Source organism: Delphinus delphis, chromosome 6 (genome assembly GCF_949987515.2).
Source record: "Delphinus delphis chromosome 6, mDelDel1.2, whole genome shotgun sequence".
Taxonomy (NCBI): domain Eukaryota; kingdom Metazoa; phylum Chordata; class Mammalia; order Artiodactyla; family Delphinidae; genus Delphinus; species Delphinus delphis.
The window spans coordinates 58,551,302-58,569,017 of record NC_082688.1 but is presented as its reverse complement, the minus strand read 5'-3'; the positions used below and the strand labels follow the sequence as shown (position 1 = coordinate 58,569,017).

Here is a 17,716-nt window from a genome sequence, read left to right as displayed (position 1 = left end):
CATGCTTTGGAAGGACCTAAATACAGAGTAAGCTTGGAATCTGGACAGTAATTTCTAATTAAGACTACAACTCTAGGGCTTTGTAAAACCTACCTTTGAGTAACCCAGTACTGTGCCCGTCAAAGAACAAAGAGTCAGTATAGCTACCAAACAAAGAGCCTCTACCATAGTTACTTCCATCACCATCACCCTGTGAGCTGGGAAAAACTGCAGATGGGTTTGCTGTATTTTTTGATGTTTCTTGAAAAATAAGCTTATCCTGTACATATTTCATATATGTACTTTCACATAAGTCATGACTATTTAACATGTTTTTAAAAACCTTATTCTTGTGGATACTATTGAGGATGAGGACAATAAGTAATTAACATAATAAATACATTATATGATATGTTGAAGGTAATACAGGCTATAAAATAAAGCATCTAAGGAAACTGAGGCAGAGAAAGGGAACGATTTGCCCAAGGTGAATATGAAAGTGAGGACTAAAGCATGTCTAGAACTCTGGTCCCTTGACTGTCTCTGCCCCAGTCTTTGGGCTATACTGCTTCTCCTGGACCTCGGAGCCATTCTACTTTCTCCACATGGGTGTACATTTAGTTTTATTAAGTACTACAAAATACTTTTTCAGAGGGGTTCTACGAGTTTGCATTCCCATCAGCAGTATATGAGTGCTCATTTGTTCCACTACCTTGCCAACATGTGTTGTTCAATTTCTAACTTTAAATATTCTGGTGAGTGTGTTGTGGTTTCTCACTGTGATATTAATTTGTGTTTCTCCAATGACTAACATTGTGGAGCATCTTTTTGTATGTTTTGTGGCTATTTGACTTTTTTCTTTGTCAATTGTCTGTTCAAGGCTTTTGCCTCCACCGTCTCCCCCAAAAGACAGATAGTAGAATGAAAAATGAATAGATAGTATCAGACCTGTGGTGGATATGTGTTTTGCAAATATCTTCTTCCACTCTGTGGAATGGCCCTTCCTAATAATGTCTTTGGATGAACACACATCTTGAATTAATTAATTCCAATTTACTAATCTTTATTGTTATTACTTTGCCTTGTTTCAGAAATTTTTGCCTATGCCAGGGTTACAAAGATATTTTTCTGTGTTATTTTCCATAAGAATTACTGTTTATCTTTCACATTTAGGTCTCTAATTTATGTGGAGTTGATTTTGTATATGGTGTGAGGTAGGGGGTCAATATATGTTATTATTCATATAGATAATCACTTGACTCAGTTCTGTGAACTGAAAAGATTATTCTTTGCCACTGAATTACAGGGACACAGTTGTTTATAAGTCAGTTGCCTGAATGCAGGTGGATATGTTTCTAGAGTTATTATTCTGCTTCACTGGTCCCTTTGTCCTTGAGCCAATACTTCACTGTCTTAATTTCTGTGGCTTTGTAATAAGTCTTTTAATAAGTAATTGGTATGATTACCTTCAACAGGTAGTCCCTCAACCTTTGTTCTTCTAACAGATTGCCTTGCCTATTCTTGGTTCTTTGCACTTCCTTATAAATTCTGAAATCAATTTTTCTATTTCTTAAGAAAAACAAGTTGAAATTTATATTGGGATTTCATTGAATTCATTGATCGACTTGGAAAAAAATAACATCTTTACAATAATGAGTCTTTCAAACCATATTATGATCGTCCATTTATTTATATCATCTTATTGATTACTAATGCTGTGTAATTTTCTGCATAGAGATCTTGTCAACTTTTGTTACATTTATTTCTAGATTTTAAAAATATTTTTGATGCTGTTGTACGTGGCCTATTTTTAAATGTTTATTTTCTAATTGTGAGTATATAATACAGCAGATTTTTTGATAGTGACCACGTATTCAGCAGCCTTGCTAAATTCTTTTATTCATTTTAATATTCATCATGTCTCCTCACTTTTTACACATTCTATTGATAGTAACTAGTAAAGTTGACTAGTTCTTATCCAAGGACAGACATATCCAGTATGCAGTCGGAAACTGGCCTGAGGAACACACTGACTGTTTAAAATGTCATTCCTTTAAAAAACTTGAGTGAAAATTTCACTTATTAACCTAACTTGAATTGTGGGCTTCATCCCTGAGCAGAAACTGCTTAAGGAAAATAGCTTCTATGGAGATAAAATTATGCTAAATACTACTTGTCAGTACACTTGGTAAGATCAATTGAGATCTCAGACACATACGTCACTTCAGTTATATCACCAGGAAGGAACGTCATGCTATGGGGTTTTAGCTAGTGGTTAAAGGCATTTTAAAACAGTTTTGCTCCCTCTGAGCTATGTGGCAGAAAATATTTACAATTGGAAGAAGGGGCAAAGAGGTACAAATAGTTCCAATTTACTAATTTTCCTAAATCTCGGAACAATATACTATGTAAAAAATCTGAAAGCTAATGACAGTGATTTTACTAGTTGATTGCTGTCAGAAGAGGACCAAAATAAATCAGTTGTAGCCAAAAGAAGCCAAGTTGCCTACCTGTCTGTAAAGTGTGGTAAAGTACGGAACAGAACACACATTTAAAAAAAAATCTTTGAGAGTAGATGTGATAAATATTTAACCCCTTGATGCCATTAGCTTTTGCTGTATACCAAACCATCGCCAAACTTAGTAGCTTAATCCAGCATCCATTTATTTATTTCACAATACTCTGGGTTGGCAGTTTGGACTGGGTTCATCTAGGCGGTTCTGCTGCTGTGGGTCGTGCTGGGCTTGCTCATGAGTCTGTGGTCTGCTGCCAGGTCCTGTGGGGAGTGACTGGTCTAAGATAGCTCAGCTGGGTGGCTTGTCTTTGTTCCACGTGATCTCTCATCCTCCACCAGACTAGCTTTGGCTTATTCAAATGGTGGTGGTGACAGGGGACCCAAGATCAGCAAGTGGAAGAGAGCCTGCAAAGCTGCTTCCTGAAGTTTCTTGGGCTTCTTGAGGCTCAGAGTCAATGCACACAGTGTTGCTTCTCCCCTGTTCTGTTGGCCAAGGCGAGTGATGAGGCTAACCAGCGGGGGATAGACTCCTCCTCTTGAGATGCCTAAGAAAGTGGCTTTTTTGGGGTCACCTTGTACACCCTCCATATAACAAACTATAGTACTCTGTGTTGTGTTTTTAAGCCAGACATTAAATACTGGCAGTTTCCAGCTTCTTTAGGTAACTAATAAGAAAAAGTAAGGACTTAAATGACCTCATGTTGGGGTGTTAAAAGCCTTGCTTTAATAATGGAGGAAATCCTGGAGTGAAGACTAAGGGATGAAGTGTAAAAGATAACTAAGAGTGAGAAGGTAATTTGGGAAGCTAGCCAGCAATTGACTCACAGTGGGACCCGGCTTCTAAATCCTGGAAGAAAAGATTTTTCAATTATTGGAAAGGCTGTGTTTTCTAATAGTCTGAATGCCATTGTACTATTGGGTATTAGTATCAGTGCTACCATTACAAGGCTTAAAAGGGTCAAAACAAGACTTTGATGTATCAAACTTAAGAAACTTTTTTTATCCTAAAGTATGTGTAGAAAGCCTTTTCGGAATCACAGATTTAAAAGTGTGACCACGGAGATCCGGTGTGCCCACCGTTTCTTTGTAGATAAAAGCAGATTTTTTTTTCCTCTAGTTTTTAGGAATGCAAATGAGAACTAGCGTCAGGCACTTAACTTTTCAAGTAAAATTTCTAGTGTGTTAACATTCTCCAGTGGGGAGCCCTGGGACAAAGAAGAAAATTCATTTGGTTTCCTAGGGTCTGTTATTATATGGGAACAGAAAACAATTTAAAACACTAAAAACCAACACATTCTCTCTGATTGTTTTAAATAGCACTTAGGAAGGGGAGACTGCCATAGGATCCTTGAAAAAGAAACTGGGAAACTTTCATAAAGGGTCAAAGACTTTACAACACAGTACGATGGCTATGTCCAAATAAACGGATTGGAAGTCTCTACAGAGACGTGGGGCAGGGTGGGTGGTAGAGAGAGATTTACATTTTTAAAACCATTGGCACACAACCACTGGAGAAGTTGTCTGAATAGAAATCAGACCATGCCACTCCATAGTATAAAGCCCTCCATTGCCTTCCCATTGCGTTGAGGATGAAATCCAATTTCTGCAGTGTAGCCTGCCGGCCCTGTGCAATCTGGGTCCATCTTGATTTCCCAGCTTATGCATACTTCTCTCAGCCTGGCTCCCTGAGCTCCAGAAACACCAAGCTCAGTCCCGCCTCCAAGCCTCTGCCCTGGGCGGTCTGCCGCTCGGCCTGGAAAGGTCTTCTTCAGAATGTCTTGTCATTGACATCCAGGTTCAGGCTTGCACCCCACCCGTTCAGGGCCCTTCCCTGCCACCATATCTAAAACTTCCCCCCCTCCCATTACCTTGTTTTCTTTATAGCACTCACCACTTCACTTTTTAAAAAAATTGCTTGTGTTTTTCTCTCTCCCCTCACCCGAATGTATCAGGGACCTTGTTGTCTTGTACACTATTATGTCTCTCGTATGGATCACTGCGCCTGGTATTCAAGAATATTCGTGGAGCCAAAGAATGAAAGAATTTATTTTTAAAACAAAAACACAGTTGATATGTAAAGTTCTAGCTTTCATGTGGATGGTTTACAATGATAAAATGAGGACATTGTATGAAAATCTCAAACAACAAGTCTCTTTTCTCCTCTGTGTGTTACATCATGTTGACATCAGCCATCACATGGCAACTTTAACATGTGGTGATTACAGCAAGTGTTTGACTCCAGAAGGGGGTTGGCGGACAAAACCAAACTACCAATCAGTAAAAGTTTTCTGTTTTATCTACTGTCCCCTGAAATGTATGTGAAAAATATTCAAACTGCAGAATATCTAGGGCAGTGGACCTCCAATGATTGGTATGGCCTAGGAAAAAATTCTAGGACTCCTGTGTCTGTTTATTTTTATCTCATTTTAAAAATTTCTAATTTTGTGTATTTGGCAATACATTTAGTTCATTAGTAGTATAATAGTAATATATAATATATATATATATATTTTTTCAACATGCGCTATATTTGTATATGGTCTGTATACACCGTATTTATGTATGGGATGTATCCACCGCTACATACAAAGTTTGAAAATGACGAAGATTTATGCTATGAAAGTATTGACTCTAAAGACAATTGCTGTGGAGGAAGTGAGCACAATTTCTAAAAGCATAACTTTTGAAAAATGTTTTACAAGGTAATGTGATAACACATCATGATTAAATCTAAGATTAAAAAATATTAAACATAATAGAAGCAAAGCCCCATCTATTCAGTTTGTGATGGAAACACTGTTGAGCATAACGCAAAAGGTAGAGAAATCCCTAAAATGTAGACTTGTTAATTTGGGACTTGATCCCCTCCAAATAATAGTTAGGGGTCACTCCCCTCCCCCCACACCCCCATTGTCCTTGCACTTCTGCCCGCCATCGCCAGCCCCAGCCTGTGCTTGGTCTTATGCATGTTAGTACCTGGGTACCCCTGTACTTAAAAATATAAGAATCTGTGTTTCAAAAAGCCTTTCGGATGATGCCTAAATCCAGCCGAGGAGTTTGGTTGATGTTATTATTTGGCATTTCCTTTTCTTTTAGTCATGTGGGCCAAATAAGATTACAATCGGTATCTGGGAAGTTTGGTATTTAGAAAGTTACTACATCTCATTTGCTACTAGGCTTTTAATGACTTTAAACTCCTTTTTTGATATCTGCACTGTGTATTTTGTTTGAGTATTTTATAGAGGTATAATGAAGACGACAGTTTTTTTTGATATTTATTTATATATTTTTTGGCTGCGTTGGGTCTTCGTTGCTGCACGTGGGCTTTCTCTAGTCTCAGCAAGCAGGGGCTACTCTTTGTTGCGGTGCGCAGGCTTCTCATTGTGGTGGCTTCTCTTTGTTGCAGAGCACAGGCTCTAGGCTCGTGGGCTTCAGTAGTTGTGGCACGAGGGCTCAGTAGTTGTGGCTTACGGGATGTAGAGTGCAGGCTCAGTAGTTGTGGCGCACGGGCTTAGTTGCTCTGCAGCATGTGGGATCTTCCTGGACCAGAGCTCAAACCCGTGTCCCCTGCATTGGCAGGCAGATTCTTAACCACTGCGCCACGAGGGAAGTCCCCAAGATAACAGTATTTTACAAAGCCTTTTTCCGGAGGTCTCGAATATATTTTCTGAAAGAGTGACTATGGGAAAAATAGATTTGTTTTCATTCCTAGACTGACACATCTTGGTATGGGAAATGCCTAGTGCTTTTATTGCTGCAGGAAATTTTCATACTTTATTATCAAATCACTTTATAACTTTCAAAAGCCACTGCTTTTGAAAAATAACTATTGTGTGTCGTCATTTCTTCTTTCAATATGGGCATGTTGCCCTTAGCAACTTTATAATAAAGTACACTCTGGCTGGCATCTTTCCACCTGGGTAACTCTCCTATATATCTCTGTGAATTCATCATCGAGTGCATTCCTACCTACTCCCAATTAGCCAACATGTATTTTTGCTAAAATTTAGATGAAAGAGAAAAGAACTCCATGAAAAAAGAACTAGATAATAATATACAAAATCAGTGTGCCTCAAGGTGGTATAAACATGTGTTTGCATGTTATTAATTCAATTACTAATATGTGAGAATTTTAAAAATCTATTTTTGGTTAATCATTTCTATTTCTAAGCACACCTATAAACTCTTTGACTCTAAGATATGCAAGTACATAATAATGGGTTACTAAGTTAAAGATTGACTTTTGGGAGAATTTTTGACTCATGGGATAAACTTTCATTTGTGAATTGTTTATCGATCTAGGACGACAACTCTCAAATACTTTTATTCAGTGAGATCATCTCATCCTTACTTCCTTTACCTAACTTTTAAGGTGTTCTTCCCCCTTCATTTGGGCCAATCCTTAGACTATTTCTCTGCCAATTAAAAAAGATAACTTTTGTTGATTGTGCTCATTTTAGAATTAATTGTGACCTCACCTAAGCTAGATATCTCCATTATAGTAAGTCAGAGATGATAGAAGCAGAATGCTGTACAAGAAAGAAAATTGGTTTGTGTCCTAAACCTCTCCTGAGACTAACCAGATGTGTGTCCTGAGGTTATTAATTTCATTATGTCCTTTCACTTCATTGTCTGTTACATGAGGGGGTTGCCCAAGATGATCTGTAATTTTTCTGCTTTTTATCAATCTTTGGTTTCATTCATGGAGAAGGGTAGATGCGAAGAAGGCACTAACGATAAGGAGTACAATATAACTAAGAAAATAAATATACCGGGTGAGAGAGGCGGAGAATGTATATTGAATATCTATGATCGATATTTGTTCTCTCTACCCTTTCTTTAGGTTGTGTTTCTGTTTGGTTAATAACCATTTATTTGGTTTCTCCACATAGAACTTTACTATGTATGGTGTTCATAGGTTTTCACAGAGATATGGGATAAGTCATGGGGACAACACTGGGGAAATGAAGAGAAGATGCTTTAATTCCACATTCCCCAGCCATTCATGATGACCTCTCACAATTCTACTGTCTGTTGCTGACAGTGAAGTGAAAGAACATTCCTTGGAACCGAATATTTCTATCCTGGGACTGTTCCCTCAGAGAAGAGCTAAGCTCCCATCATAAGGAATGGGAATTACATCCATTCACTGACAGACATCAGTGCAGTCTCTGCCCTATTTAACAGATTCATCCTTTTAATTGGTGACAATGTTTATGTCATCTAAGTCTGTGAACTGACCTTCCCATAAGGCAAGCCAACTTCAGTTCTAGCTTAGGACAAAAAGGGAACTGTGGGAGCCATCCATAGTGTTTTGACTTCCATACCCAGAAATTCAAATCTAAAACTGCACTGGAAACACCGAAAATTGATGGGTTTAGAAAATAATATACTAGAAACAGGCCTTGAAAAGTCCCATTTTTTTTTAATTAAAACTTTTTCTTCAACATTAATGAACTGTTCTAGGACATTGTTTCCCACCTTTGGCACTGTTGACATTTTGGTCCAGATAATTCTTTGCTGTGGAGGGTGGTGTTGTATACTGTAGGATATTTAACAGCATCCCTGGGCTCTACCCCTTAGGTGCCATTAGCACTCCCCTTGCATCGTGACAACCAAACACGTCTCCAGACATTGCTAGTTGTCCGCTGGGGAAGGGGCAAAATCATTTTCAGTTGAGAGCCACTGGTCTAGAGCTTTCATCATTCTGAAGATGGAATTATAGATGTAACACCTGTGAATAGGCAAAATCAGTTTCTGTTGAGCTATAGTAATGAAGTATTTAAAAACTATTATATACTATTATTAAAAGACCCTTTGTTTTAAAAATAATCTTAAGGAAAAAAGTAATCATTGCTAAAGGGAGTGGTAAATTCTCCACAAAATGAATTTTAAAAATTACTTTTCATAGTAAATAAGTAAAATAATTGTCATGTATTGCTAGATTTCTACTCTGTATTGATGTAAATAAAACAAATTAAGTGGACATAAGAATAATTAAAACCTTATTACTCATAATGTATTTTAAAAGCAAAATGTAGTTTAAACAAAATGCATTTAAAAATGTACTCTTTTGTTTTTTAAGATAATAAAAAAGAAAATCGGGAGTAATGAATTCAGGAATGATGGTTTCACATCCATTTAGAAATGCCCAGAGATTAAAGCAATATAATCTGTGTTCTGCTTTTTGGGTAAGAGTGACTGGGTTACATATCTGTTTATACTTTGCAAGATTGATCAGTTTCTCACTTTTAAAATGTGTTTTAGGAAGAATGGAACAAATAACAGAGTTTTAAAATGTATTTTAGGAAGAATGGAACAAATAACAGAGTCCAACAGCATGTTGAATAGACTTGTATTTTAACTTCTATTGCAAGTTTCCACTAGTGTTGTATAAAACTGGATAGAAGTTATCACACGCAATAATCACTTAAAGACATTAGATGCTTCTTCTAAAGCTATCGTACTTTTCAAATCAGAATTATATTTCTGTTTGTAAGGGAAAAAATAGGTAGACAGAGAGATGAGAGGTTTTTTTATCCCCTATCTGTTCATTTCTCATGGCATACTTCATTTTTATTTCCTGAAGGAGAAAGAAACGATCAAAGTTAATAACGTCATTTTGCCATTTCTGAAAGTAACTAATATTTATGGGTGCCTCGAATGTAAAGTTATTTGAAATCTTACAGGGATTCTACCAATAGTAATTTGAAAAGTGAATTATAGAAAACTCAGACCATTGGCTTTTCTCTCTTTGTATCAGAACTAAACATATGAAGAGTCTTTAATGTATCCATACTGATAGGCATTGTTTTACTCTTCAGTTATTCTAATAATCCAGTTGATTTCACCAAAGAGTTATCATGTACTTACAGTCACCTGCTGTCTTCAAACTAAGTCCTAGCCTAAGCCAAAAATGAGATGATTGAGTTATTTTTATGTATTTATACATAATATCTCATAAACCCCCTCTGGGTTTTTCTTTTTCTCCCAATTTATTGTCATGAAAACATGTTTAGGGCAAAATAGAGTTCTGACATGATGTGCTGTTATGGGAAAGAGTATAATTTAAGGAGTTTTCAGTTTATTTCATAAAAGTAATTCCTTATATTCTTTAGATTCCTTGTAGTCTTTAGATTCAGAGGTATATTGGATGTGTTTAATTTAATGACATTCTTCTATTGCCCTTTTTTAATCTCAGCACTGTTTTCCATAGTCGAGGCTTTCGGTGCTGCATGTCTTTAAGAATGTACTGTCCATATTCCTCATTGATATTAATTAATTGAACGTGGCCATTTCATAAGCATTATACACATAATGTCATATGGATGTGTAGAAGTATCCTTGCCTTTCCTGTCTATGAAATGTGGTGTTTCTTTGCTGTCAAAGTTCCCATTTCTATTATATCCCAAACAGGGACTTTTCATAGTGGGGAATACAGCTCTTCTGGCTGTGATAATGAAATACCCATCTTTTTCCTTTTAATTACAGTGTTTCTGTTTGGACATTTTCCAGTTACACACTTGACCACTCATTGATCTCCCACATTTTATGAAGTAGTTTGAAACAATGAAATGATTGTTTTTGGCAGTGTGAGGGTCAGGGATGGGGAAGTAAGTGACCCAGAGCTTAAGTGGGTTTCCTCACCTAACCCAGTGAACGCTTAGAGTCTAATTACTTGGAAGCCAAGGACTACATGGACTCAGGATTCCCACCTGATTGTTTCAGTTTACAACCCGGAAAATGTAGGCTTTGTTTATAGCTGTGCTCTTCAGTGCTGTTGAAAAATGAAGCTATGGTCTCTGCTGTCCAGTGGGGCACCCACTATCCTCATGGGGCTATTTAAACTTAAACTTAAATACAGGAAAATGTTTACTTCCCCAGTTATACTAGCTATGTTTACAGTGGTCAGTTATTAGTGCAGATAAAGAATCTTTCTATCCTGCAGAAAGTTTGATTGGATAGTGCCGGAGGATTCTTGTCCTAGACCATGATAAACTGTTTAGGGGACTATCTTCTCTTGGAAAATTCTTGTGAATAAGTGAAATGTTGAAAGTTGATTTGTGTTTTCTCTTTTCTTTTTGTGTCCTTGTAACTCTGTGCTGAAGGCACAGGAAACTCACAGGGCGCCCTCAGAAGTCTCTACCGGGCTTGCTATAAACTCCAGGCCACAGCAGCCCCGGTTGTGTCTCTTTTACAAATCAGTTTCCTGGTAGCACATCCTCCCTACAGTTTTTTTTTTTTCCTTCTCTTAAATGGTTGGAAATCTGTTCTAGTTGATTTATAGAGGCCTGATTGGTTTGGGAGTTTGATAAAAAGAAGTCACAGCATTTAGGGATTTCCTCCTTACCACACCATCTCCCCAACTTAATGGGTATATGCTCAGGTTAAATATCATTACCAGGGGCTTCCCTGGTGGCGCAGTGGTTGAGAGTCCACCTGCCGATGCAGGGGACACGGATTGGTGCCCCGGTCCGGGAAGATCCCACATGCTGCAGAGCGGCTGGGCCCGTGAGCCATGGCCGCTGAGCCTACGCGTCCGGAGCCTGTGCTCGGCAACGGGAGAGGCCGTAACAGTGAGAGGCCGCGTACCGCAAAGAAAAAAAAATATATATCATTACCATATTGTTGCTTCTAAGATGTCTAGAATTGAAAGTATAGGGTTATTTTAAGACAGAAAGAAGCAAGATGTATAGGGATAAATAATATCTAGTGAAAGCTAGATATTATTTTAAAAAATATATTTTTTTTAATGTACTTATGGAGATTTCTTGGAAAAAAACTTAGTTCTTTCCCTTTCTCTCCCTCTTCTCAGAATAATGATTTGATTCTTTAACTTTGTCCTAGACTGACCAATGTAATTTTTAAAAATAACTCTTAAGATTACAAACTCGTGGATTTTAATGTGATGTGTTCCATTTCATTGCAGTTGTTATTCTTTTTGCCACTCAGCTTTTCCTACATTTGACCGATGTAGGAGCCAAGCCTCGTCACCTTGGCTCGTCTTTTTGGATATAACCTGGTAGTTCCTGAAAGCCTCCTTGCTTCCTGGTATGGCAAGATGTTCCATGCTCGTTGTGCACATTTCCTGCAGAAAACCTACAGTCACTCATTTCTCTAAGGGGCTTGTAGGATATCTTTTTAAAAAGAAAAGCCTTTTTTTTTTTTCCTCTTATGTTAACATAATCTACAGAAACACCAACAATACAGAAAGCTGAAAACAATCCTTAAACATTCATATCAGTTTGAATATAAATATACTTATTATAGAAAGGGTTCCAATGTTAAATTGAAGATAAAGAGTTAGGTGTCAGCTAATCAGATCACTTGAAGCAGTGATATAAGACTCAGGGCAAGTGTATTTTTCTTGTTTCATTTCAAATGAGATTGCACACACTGGCCCTCTGAGCTGTTAGTTTCTCTAACCACACATGTACATAAATAGAAAAGTAGATATTGAGCTGATTGGAAATCAACAAAATTATTGTTAACATCTTTGTGCTGTGAGCAATAAGAAATCAGAGAGTTTTAAATATTATTTTTAGCTCATCTAGATGGTTGTTTTATCTGCCAGTCCCAGTTAATAAAAGACACAAAGGGCAAGGTATATAAAAATCACGGAGTTAACCCCTGCTGAGGGCTATTGCACAAATGCAGAATAATTTATGATGTAAGCTAAACCATGGTGTCTTTTACTATCTCCAAACCCCCTTTCTTGCCCTTTTCATTGCAGCGTGCTTGGCTACCCTTTCTTTAGGGTAGGGAACTACTTATAACATTGTAGTTTGGAAACTACAGGAAACTACTTATAACATTCATTCATCCTCATTCTTTTCTTTATTTTTCCTTTTCTAAAAAAAACATTTGTTACTTATTTATTTGGCTGCACCGGGTCTTAGTTGCGGCACGCGGGATCTTCATTGCGGAGTGCGGGATCTTTAGTTGTGGCATGTGGGATGTTTTTTTTCTTTAGTTGCAGCATGTGGGCTCTTTTACTTGTGGCATGCAGGCTCTTCGTTGTGGGATCTAGTTCCCTGACCAGGGATCGAACCCGGGCCCCCTGCATTGGGAGTGCAGAGTCTTAACCGCTGGACCACATTATTTTCACTGAAAATGTTTTCTTAAAAATCTACTGCCCATTTTTGTTCCAAAATTCAAATTCCACCTTACTAATACACAAGCCAGCATTTTCCTTTTGGCAAAGTTTCTATGTAATAAACAAGATACAGAGTGGAGATTGGCCAGAATGAACATCTAGAATTGGTTTTATCTTTACACTTCTGATCTCCTTTTGTCATATCTCGGCCAAGGGCATAGCCCATTTAAGTAAAAATAGGTATGTTCACATCTGCGTTCATTTCTAGATCCTATCACTGTTTAAAGTCAGAGGTAACATTTGTAGGTTCATTTGAAAGAACTTAGTCTTCTTATGGCGCTCCAGTTGAGAAGGGGGAGAGCCAAGTCACCTCTTTCCTGAGAGAGCATTTCATACATCTCCATCTCTGTGATTGCATCGAGTCATTATGTAGCAGTTGGCTCTGATACGCTTGCACAGACACAAATTGAGTCTGACAGGACTGATGTCTCCTGGACTTTGCTGTCATTTGAAATGCTGGCATGAGGGTGGGAGCAGTGAAAGGGGGAGAGGGAGAGAGCTGATTCCTTTAGCACTTCTTCTATAAAGTTTGGAGAATTTTAACATTTGATAGCTGTGAACTGCTTGATAAGTTGTTTTCCAGATGAGATAGATAACAATAGCTGATTTGGAGCAGCTGGCTAGCTTTTGGTTTCAAGTACATGCGTTTCAACGTACAATTTGCTTCTTCATGCCACCTACAAATCAGTTCAAAAGGAAAAAAAGGCTATCTAGTGGAATGGTAATTAGAATGGTCATACCCCCTCCTTTTAGTTTTATCTTTCCTGTGTTCACACCATTCATTCATAGTATGACAAAGATAATATCTTTTTTTTTTTTTTTTTTTTTTTTTTTTTTGCGGTACGCAGGCCTCTCACTGCTGTGGCCTCTCCCGTTGTGGAGCACAGGCTCCGGACGCGCAGGCTCAGCGGCCATGGCTCACGGGCCCAGCTGCTCCGCGGCATGTGGGATCTTCCCAGACCGGGGCACGAACCCGTGTCCCCTGCATCGGCAGGCGGACCCTCAACCACTGCACCACCAGGGAAGCCCAGATAATATCTTTTTAAAAAAATTTTTATTCTCATGCTCAAGCTTAGTTTCAAAAAAGACACACTATAGTATCTGCATTAACAATAATTTTTAAACTGCAAGTTATTTTAAGTTTTTAGGTTATTTCTGGATGTCTCTAGTATTTTGTGTCAAGAATTTTATGTGTTTCAGATATTCCTAGATGCAAAACTTAAAGGTATACTGTTTCATTGGCAAACAAATTCTGATTGTCATTCTCAAGTTCTTCTCACAGTGACAGAGGAAGCAGTAACATTAAATATGCCCTTTCTTTCTCTCTTTATTAAGAGCCTATTCTGTACAAAATGTTGTGCTAGATTTATTGAAGGTTCTGTAGGAACTATCATTTATCACCCCAAGAGCCATACTTCAAATTGCTTGGAGCCAGTCAGTCATCACTTCCATTCTTTTCCATTCCCACCAGGACCACCATCACTCTTATGGTCTGTGTTACTTCTTACCTGTGACTCTTGATAATAGTGTTCTGTAAATCATCCCACATTCAGCTGTCAGTTAATCTTTTCAAAGCTTCATTCTATATTGTTCTTCTGCTCCAAAACATTAAATAGCTCCCTTTGTGGTTTGCTGAAAAAAAGGCTGGTTGACTTAGGGAGGCATCCAAGGCTCTCCATGAGCTATTATTTTTTAAGCCTGAGCCATTTTCTTTTTTTTAATATACTGCAATTTTATTTCAATCGCACAAACGAAGTTAGCATGTAGGAAATTTAAATGAAACAGTACGGTAAAAATAGCAGAGAGCCAAAAACGCTAATAAGGAAGTACACCTAAAGCATGAGACATTTTCTTTTGCCTCATCTTCTTGTGGTTTCTTAATGGATCCGTCACACCAACCCAGTAGTCTCATTGTGGACCCTGGACCATCTCCATCAGCATCACTCAGAAACTTGTTAGAAATGCAAGTTCTTGGACCCCCAGCACAGACCTCCTGAATCACAAACTCTGGTGGATGGGTGCCCAGTTACAAGCCTTCCTGGTGGTTCTGATGCATATAGATATTTGGGAAGCCCTGCTTCAGGCCAACCAGGCAACTCACCTTTGCCAAAGCTCCCATTTCACTGCCCTGCCTTTGTATAGAATTCCTGGAATGCCTTTCCTTTCTTTTGGTAAAATTCTGCCTGTACTCCAAGGCCCAGTTGGAGATGCCGCTTTTTCCATGATGTCATTCCTAATCCTGAATTTCATGGCATTATTTGGCTTTCCTTCCTGGCACTAATCACGTATTAACTTGTCCTAGTCATCCAATGTGCCTGTATTATTTTCCCTCCTAAACTGGAAAGTCACAGACGATGGACTCTGACTCATTTTTGTATCTTGCGACACGAAGTGCTGTGTAGCAACTCTGATGTCTTGCACGCAGTAGGCTCTCCGAAAACAGGCTGTGGCTTATTGATTTTACATAGAAAGTTGAGAAACCTAAGCCGTTGCCCAGGAGGCATATAAAAATCCTGTAAGTCAAAGTGGCTGTTGCTAGCTATTGTTTTGACTTATTGAAGCCAAACTAGACTCAAATGTGATGCGTCTTCAGGGAAGAAGCCAAATGTGATGGTGTAAAAAATTCTAACCTCTACTGCTTAGCTGGAGAAGTTGAATTAGCAGATTTCACCTGGTGCCAGGAAAGCAACTTCCATTATTCTGCCAATAATAGACTTTTATCCTGCATGGTGGAGCTTCTCTTAAATCTTGCTTGTGGCATTGATGGACTTTCTTCCATCCAAGTAGTCATGTAATATTTCATAAGAAGTGACAGGTTCTTCTCATAGAACGTTGCCCAAAAGGTGGCATGAGCAGAGAATGAAATTCTCTAGAGGGGTTGGCTTCAGGGTGGCCTGAGCATGGGAGCAAGGTCAACCTGGGGAGTCCCATTTCACAAACCAGGTTGTTTGCTTCCTCATCCAAAGGTGTCATGGTTCCCATTTATGGTGTATCAACAGTGTTTTGCATCTCTCGTGGTGGTTGTGATGGAACAAGGGGAGAAGAGTGAGAGTCTAAGTGTCTTTGTGTTTTCTTCCCTTTCTTTTCTTTACCTCTCCCTCTACAGGCTCTGAAGGTGTTCCAGCTGAAATTTCAGATCGGTCCGGCTCGCTGCGGCTTCTGCGGCAGTGATTCCAAGCTGCCAGTGTGTGCTGGTGCCGAGCTGCAGGATGGTGCACGTAGCCAGGCCGCTGCTGCTGTTCCTTGCCTTCTTCCTCCACGCGGATGCTGAGAGTAAGCCATTCTCCCATTCTCTAGGGGGCTATAATGAGTGGTTTTGTTTGCAGTTGTCACCACGCTCAGGGCCTCTGAATATGTTTCCTTTGGAAGTAAATCCTGAGACCCTGTGGGATCCTCCTTGGCTACCAGCCAGCCTTTCAAAGAGATTATTGACATGGCTTGCTTACCATTTCCTCTCTGTCTTAATGCCCTTTTTCTTGTGCATCTAACCGCTCCTACTGTTTTGCCCTTCTTTTTTTCTTTCTTTTTTTTGATACTCTTACCAGCCCAGTAGCAAAAGGTATTATGAGACCAATGATACAACGCAAACTGGGATTAACCAGTTGGTGGTGCCAATAAGTAAATATTGCTCAGACTCATTAGAAATTTCTTTAGTTTTGTGGCTATTTGTATGTTTAGAAAAATGTGCAATGTCACATTGAGCCCAATTAAACTTCCAAGCCCTTGTAGCTGTCACAGCAGCTGTTCTAATGTACCGTTTCCGACAGCTGTCGTGGAGTACAGTATTCAAAGAAATCAAGCAGAACTGACAACTTTGTGGCTGGATGAAGGGTGTGGAAGTGTGAGGAGAATTCTGTGGAGTACAGACCCCAAAGTTTGGATTATTGGACTCAATTTGTGAAACTGAGATTGTGGTCAATTAGCTTGCCAATTAATGAGAAGATCCCATCTCCTTTGTAATTAGGAAATCATGAGGCCTACCTTGTTTACATACGTTTCTTTTCCCATCTGTCCTTTGGATTTTTTGGAAGAGGCAGTACTGGAAAAAGGCATGTCTCTGGCTTGTAGTTACCAACACGTCTGGTCCCGAGTAATGGTTTAACTCATATGAGAGTCAGCCATTCTCTTCGGGAGTCCCCTTGGTACTATTAAAATGTGTAACGTCTGCAGTCATTACCTTTTCCCTCCACTGACTATTTCAGTGAGATTAAATTTGATTCATGTTAAAGATGTTTCGAAGACAAGGATCCTGTGTCATGTTGGCCCTTACCTGTTAATTGCATTTCAACAAGAATTTCCTCAATGGCAGCCCATTTCTTTGTTTAAATAGGGCTCTATTTTTTAAAGAGAGCTTTCCAGGAGTGAAAAGAATACTGTTAATAATAGGATACATATGGAACATGCATGTTTTAAGCACAACATTTTCTGGTTAATAATGTATATAGTCTCCTAATTAGCACTTGGGAGTGTGGGTTTAAGGTGAAGCCAAGGAATTTCGAGTACAATGCCAGCAAATAATTAACTGGGAAAAGACCCAAATGAAAGATGCTTGTGTTAAAAGCCGTTTATGTCAAAATGTATTTTAAAGTTGAAATCTAAATTTAGTGTTTTAAAGAAATCAGGCATATGGCTTTATTTTTCAGTTTTGGCTAGAGTGAAAAAGTAAGTTGTTTTACAATTGTTAGCTTTCGGCAAAAGCATATTAAGGCCGTGGGACCTGACTTTAATATCAGATCTCAGTTAGGGATTTTCTTAAAGTTATTAGATCTAATTATCATATATTCATGAAGTTATCCTTCCAGATGAGTAAGCATATTCTCTTACTGAGAAGCTTTGCTTTTGCTTAATTCTCTGGTGGAAAGTGGCAGACAGATATCAAGCATTGAGGAACAAGTACTTTTAAACTTTTAAATTATGTGTATTTTTTTAAAAAAAATTAATTAATTTTATTTTTATTTATTTTTGGCTGCTTTGGGTCTTCATTGCTGCGCGCGGGCTTTCTCTAGTTGCGGCGAGCGGGGGCTACTCTTCGTTGCGGTGCACGGGCTTCTTGTTGCGGTGGCTTC

General features: G+C 38.6%; 1 protein-coding gene across 6 annotated transcripts in view; it reads left to right on the top strand.

Moving 5' to 3' along the window:
- PTPRD (protein tyrosine phosphatase receptor type D) overlaps positions 1 to 17,716 on the top strand; it is a 2,140,681-nt gene that overhangs the window by 1,706,973 nt on the left and 415,992 nt on the right. For all 6 annotated transcript variants that reach the window (XM_060014745.1, XM_060014746.1, XM_060014743.1 and 3 more), the window contains one exon: positions 15,757 to 15,923. In XM_060014745.1, the coding sequence (XP_059870728.1) occupies positions 15,860 to 15,923 (64 nt within the window). In that variant the 5' untranslated portion in view covers positions 15,757 to 15,859. The remainder of the gene's footprint in view (positions 1 to 15,756; positions 15,924 to 17,716) is intronic.